Source organism: Spinacia oleracea, chromosome 1 (genome assembly GCF_020520425.1).
Source record: "Spinacia oleracea cultivar Varoflay chromosome 1, BTI_SOV_V1, whole genome shotgun sequence".
Lineage (NCBI taxonomy): Eukaryota > Viridiplantae > Streptophyta > Magnoliopsida > Caryophyllales > Amaranthaceae > Spinacia > Spinacia oleracea.
The window spans coordinates 120,794,460-120,800,968 of record NC_079487.1 but is presented as its reverse complement, the minus strand read 5'-3'; the positions used below and the strand labels follow the sequence as shown (position 1 = coordinate 120,800,968).

The window sequence follows — 6,509 nt, the reverse complement described above, 5'->3', positions numbered from 1 at the left end:
TATTGGGTGGTAATTACTCCCTCTGTTTCATATTAACGGTTACACTTTGACTTTTGACAATATTTACAAACTTTAATTTGATTTCATTTGTGGTAAAGGAAAATATAGTATCGTAGAGTCTTGTTTGATTCGTCTCGATATATATACTTTATGAATATCAATTTTATGATTTTTACTTATACAAAATTAAATGTAATTAATGTTCATTTACATTGACAAACTTAAAAAAATATTATAATCATTAAATTAAAGTAGAGTACGTAATAGTATGTTTATGTACCTATAAAGTACGAGTAACATGTTTTAATCAAATTAAACTGAAGCAACTTAAATACGGAGTACCATATTACTCCGTATACTTATTTTTCAATTCTTTCATCTCTACTCCAATTTCAACAAAACTTTTAACGATTCAAAATTAAAGTAATGCAGTGGTACACTATACATCTTGGGATTGAGGAAAAAAAGGTGACTGACTAAAGAAATGAATTGGCATTATCAGTTGCTCTCATGTTGAAGATTCCATTATAAACTCTACCCAACAAAAAAGATAAATTTGAAAAAATTACACAAAAAGTTTGTTTTGTCTCAAACATGGTGACGAATTACAAAGTTTGTAACAGGAGACATAATATTATATTGTTCACTAATTTCTATAAACATGCATTACAAAAGTTTAAATACAAAACAAAAAAAGTAAATAAAATATAAACCCATAACCTGGCCTTACCAAGGTGTTTGTTGGTTGTTCTGATGGTGGTCATGTTGTTGTTCAAAAGATGCTGAAGATGGGCTCATATGTCCAAGCCCTGCCATATTTAGGAAATCCTTATGAGAAAATGTTCTTAATCCTAAGAAGTCTCTCGTCAACCCTTCGTTTCCACCACCATTGCCACCACCATTTCCACCACCACCACCACCACCGCCACCTCCAATGCCGTTAAGCTGTGACTTTGTAACTGTCATTGCTTGATGATGAAAGTCACCAAAAGTCGACGAATCAAAAGCACCACTTGCTGATGATGCTGAAGACTGAAAAGAGTTCAATAACATAACATCATGCATCATAGAGGATTGCCCTCCACCAGTTCCATCTCCGTTTTCAGTTGTTGTTACAACTTGACCTTGTTCCATGAACCCTGGGTTGACAGTTAGTCCACAACTAGTACTATTATTTGTTAGTACTACTTGATGGCCGTGTTGTTGTTGTTGTTGTTGTTGCTGCTGCTGTTGGAGCTGATGCTGTTGATTACTAACAGTCACCCCCATCTCCGCCGCCTTCTGTAAGAGTGCGGTGGCGGACATATGGGGATTCGCCGGGGCTTGGAATGACGACAATGCAGACCCCAATGCATTGTTATTTGAACTTTGTTGTTCATACTGTTGTTGTTGTTGTTGTTGTTGTTGTTGTTGCTGTTGCTGTTGTTGTTGCTGGTGGTGTTGGTGTTGTTGGTGTTGGAAGGAATATAAGAGAGATGATTGTTGTTGATGATGATCAAGCTGACCACCTCCGCCATCCAAACCATTTTGTTGTGGCGGAGGAGGGCAAGCTAGCCAAGGCGGAATATCCGACCTAACATTGATCATATTCGAGTGTTGTCCGAGCTGGTGGTGGTGGTGGTGGTGGTCGGGTTGTTCTCTCTTGAGAGGGAGAGATTGAAGGAGTTGATGGTGAGAAGTCAAGTGAGGTGGAAGAGAGAAATGGGATAATGGAGTGGTAGAATTAGTGTTAATTCCTGCCATTCCACCTGCAGCAGATGATGGAAGTGTACTAAGAGGGTTAATGGCTCTTGCACTCTCTTCTGCTAAAGCGTCACAAAATGCTCTGTGAGTTATAAAACTGTCCCTCCTGCACACACACACCATAAAAATAATAAATTAAAATTATAAATGCTTAACGTACTACGAACAAAAGGAATAACAATGCAGTTATTAGCTGAAATAGTAGCTAGCACCACTACTAGACTACTAGTACATACATTATTGTTCATTAATGGTTAGTTAGTTCGTGTCAAGATTTTTTCCCTATCTCAGTCTTGTTATTCCAATGAGAATATATCCAAAAAAAATACTTCCTCTGTTCCACAATTGATGCATCGTTTCTCATTTGCGCACTATTCATCAATCAACTTTGACAATCATTTTGTTTACTGTTGTGTAAGAAAAAACATAGTCAAGTGAGATCTTGTTAAATTCGTATTAATACAAGGATTCCAAATATCAACTTTTTATAATTTTTACTTATACGCATTCAGAGATATTAATGTTCAAATAAGCGCGTTGGCATACGTGCAATGAGAAATGATGCATTTATTGTGAAACGGAGTATATCCTTACTAATTATATCTTATACGGAGTATCTTTTATTTTCACGAGTTCTACTCATCTTTAATTTGGTCTTTTCTCTGCACACATTGTCATTTAGACAGAAAATAACATGAACTACTGCATTTTTAGCAATAGTAAAGTACGGAGTAGGCTAGAAAGAAGGGTTACGTTATATAAGTATGCTAGCTAGCTGCTAAAAAATTTCAAACAGGTTTTTCATTGCATAACCCCACATGTGTGCCTTTCCCTACTTTTCCTTCACACACATATGCATACACACACATTCACGGGCACATTATAATTATTGGCTTCACTCATGAAAAGACATCCCAAGGTTATAAAAGAATAAAGTTTTATCTTTTTTCTTGCAAAAAAAGAATACAAATTGATAATCCCAATACATTTTCATGTAACTTATATTCAAATTGTAATAATGAGTGAGACATAATTATAAAATTTAAAAGTAGGATTCTCATGGTTGGGTATAAAAAGTCTTATGAACCAAAGAAAGAGTTGAAGTTGATTATTATTGCATTATAGTTCTAGCTAATTAATTACTAGTATAACATTTTAGGGAATCCACATGCAATCATATAAATCATCTTTGCATTGAGTAATTTATGGTGATGACTTATATACTTCAAAGGTTATCTTAGCATGTTTATTATGATCGAGATCGAATATTTAATTTGCTATCCCATTATGTAAAAAGGATCGATGATTCAGGTTGGAACTAACTTCTTTCGATATGTAATTAAATTCCGCCCTATTTTCTACTCTCCTAATCAAAAACTTGCATTGTTGAATTTTGAACTAGCATCAACTTCTCCTTCTCAACAAGTAAAAGTTTACATTTGTATCTGATAGAGTATAAAACTAATCTTGAAGCTTCAACCAAAAGCTTAAGCTGATGGTTGAAGCCCCAAGATTAGTTTTATACTCTATCAGTCTCTATACAATTAGTGAAGTGATATATACATGCATGTAATTAATTAAAAAGTATGAATTGAAGAAGATGTAGGTATAATTAGATAAATGCAACTTACCTAGAGAAAAGAGTACCACAGTCACATCTATACTCTCTAGTGCCACAAATCTTGGAGTGAGCCTTCCAATCAGATTGAACAGCATATTTCTTGGAACACTTTTCACATTTCCATTTCTTTTCACCATGCTTCCTACAGAAATGCTTCTTAATCCCAGTCAAATCTCCGAGTGCTCGTGACGCTTCATGGTGTACACAACTCGGCTCCGGACAAACATACACCTTCTTTCGAATGATTTGATCTTTAGGCCTTTGCTTAAGCTTCCAAGGTAGGTTATGACCTCTTCGATGAAGTTGAAGGTTTTGATCTCTTTGGAATCCTTTGTTGCAGATCTCGCATATAAACCTGTTCGTTGCTAGTAGACTCTTTGGTGATAGTGCTATCACCTCCGCTTCTGGGTCTGTTAAATGATAAATGATAAATGATAAATAATATTATCATATAATATGATCGAATGTTATACAATATAGATATAGATATAACCAACCTGGGTTACCGGGGAGGCCTCTTTTTTTCTTAGCAGGAGGTGGATGAAGTTGATGAGGCGATGCGAGTGATGAGGGTGATGCTTGTGTGTACAGCATGGTGTTGGTGGTGGTGTTGGTGTTGGTGTTGGTGTTGGCGTGGGCGTTGATGGTGGTGGTGGAGGAAGATTGATCATTTCTAGCGTTCGAAGAAATGCTTGTTTCACCGGAGATAGTAGAAGTCAAATTGGACATGCTCTCATCTAATCCCAACCCTTTCATCATCTTTCAACCAATTCTTTAGTTAGTCGTACTAGTACTACTCCTACTACTGCTGCTACTACTATAGCTTAATGGAGCATAGTGATCTCTACAAAAAAAAAAAGCAATAAAAAAATGGTAAGAAAAAATAAAGAATAATTCACTGAATATTTTGATCAAGATGTTTGATGATGAGTAGAGATAGATCTAAAAACAAGAAACCCTAATAATAAATAATAATAATAATATGAGAATTTATGATATTTATATCTTTGGTTTAATAAAAATAAAATGAAATGTTATATGGGGTTTAATTTATTAAGATGCTAAAAACAAAGAAGATGAAACCAAAAAGAGGATATTATTATTAAGCAAAATAATAAACAAGACTGACCTTGGATGATGCTTATAAAGATAGACAAAATAGCAACCACAGACAGAGAGAGAGAGAAGAGAGAGAGAAGAGAGGGGAGGGGAGGAGAGAGAAAGTGAGAGAGATATGGATGAGGGAAAGGTAAGAGAGGAATCCTCCTCTTGTAAAGTCCACCACTCAAAATTTAAAAATAAAAATAAAAAAAAGGAAAAACATTAGTACCATTCCAAAGCTAAAAACTGGGGCAGTCACACTCTCCTCTGAAGTTGCACTTTCTGTCCTTTCCTTTGTTCTCTTTCTAATTAATTTTATTACTACACTGAAATTTACTTGGATAAAAATAATTGTCCCATTAGTGCAAATTTTTACCGCCATTTCACTTGAATTTATAACCTTGTACCATCAAATTAAGTAACTATACTTCTTTGAATGACTTTCAATGATTGAATCATTGGATGTATTGTTGGTCTTGGGTGTGACGGTTTTCACTCGACTTATAGATGCTATCAATATCCATCTAGACATTTGTGGCAACTTATCTTTAATAATACGGGATATATAACGTAATAAGTCTATCTTTCAGTGAAAACGAGTCATCTTAAATCTTAATCCATAACTTGCACGGTTGCACCCATTGATAATATAACTAGTCATTTCACAAGTAGTTAGTTATAGGAGATGCACGCACGGTGGTTAATTAGCACATGGATGTGACATTATGACATGCATTTCAGCCTTTCATGGATCAGTTGATTTGATTAAATGTTTACCTGTAAAACAATTTTCCTCATTTCAATCATCTTTTGTTGTTTGTTTTGGCAAGGGGTATTTTTTTTTTCAATAACTCTTTCTAAGGGTACGTGCATGGCCGCATGAGAAACATTTGCCTTTCAAATATAATTAAAGGAAGACAAACCACTTTTAAAATTTTCCTCCCTACTTTCCCGCCCTCTTCATTTCTCTCATCACATTAATCCTCACATATCTTATTTAATCCCATTTTCCTTTTCTCTTGAATTTTCGTATAAGAAACCAAATAAAGGAAACTAATTTGAAATTGTAAAGAACTTGTAAATGTGAAACTTGGACGACAAAGAGAGATAATGGAGGAAATAAAATCAAAATTGGCCGGTTGAACCGACCATCTAGACAGGGTGAATTGCTCACAACCAATTGAGCCACTAAACTGACTTGATACCTTCATGAAAAAGTACATACACGGGATCTCCACTTTGAGCCATAGAAATACAAACTAGTGAACATGTTATAAACCTCTAGAATTTGAAGCGCGGTCTTCAAATATGGAATCTTAAATGAATATGCGTCATCTCTAATTGCAAAGCTAAATTGAACAACCAACCTTGTGTAATTTTTACTACAGAGTAACTAAATGATGAGTTGAAATATGATATTATGATAACCAACTTTCATGGCTTAAACTCTAACGTTATACGTAGTAACTCTTGTAATTTACAGATCGAGTATAAGATAAAGAAGTGTCGTATATAACTATTCACATGGATGCATAATATTTATTATATACCCCATTTTTAAATGAGTACATAGATAGTTCAAACATGCAAAATATAAAATAAAAGAACATATAGTCAAATATTTCATTTCTCCGCAGAGGATATTCAAATTATGTCTCCATATTTATCGGATATAAAGAGCATATTCATAGGGACATAGGGTGCATGTATAAATGTATAATCCAAATTATGATAAGAAAAAGGAGGTAAAAAAATGTTCATTCCCTTTCTTACCGCTGGAGATTGGAGAAGCGGGTTTCGCTTGTTGTTTTTCTCACCTCACTGACAGTGAGTCCACGCTAATGGCCCACGTGGCCCTAAAATGATAAGAAAGCACATTGATATTGTTTTTGATAAAAAACATCAAACTACAATAATAATGGAAAAAGGATATTCTACCTCTAATTTGACAGCATCAGATTTTATTTTATTTTTACTTTATTTTTGACAATTGAGTAATTAATACGGAGTATTTGTCTTCTTTTGAATAGGTGATGCTTGATTG

The 6,509-nt window shown here is 34.5% G+C and overlaps 1 protein-coding gene across 1 annotated transcript; it reads right to left on the bottom strand.

Annotated features, from left to right (window-relative positions):
- Positions 1 to 502: 502 nt before the first annotated feature.
- Positions 503 to 4,655, bottom strand: LOC110793411 (protein indeterminate-domain 7). Its single transcript, XM_021998285.2, has 4 exons — positions 4,494 to 4,655; positions 3,862 to 4,208; positions 3,375 to 3,774; positions 503 to 1,849 (listed from the first exon to the last, which is right to left on the bottom strand). The coding sequence occupies exons 2-4, from the start codon at positions 4,121 to 4,123 to the stop codon at positions 727 to 729; spliced, it is 1,785 nt and encodes a 594-aa protein (XP_021853977.2). The 5' UTR covers positions 4,124 to 4,208; positions 4,494 to 4,655; the 3' UTR covers positions 503 to 726.
- Between the last annotated feature and the right edge of the window lie 1,854 nt (positions 4,656 to 6,509).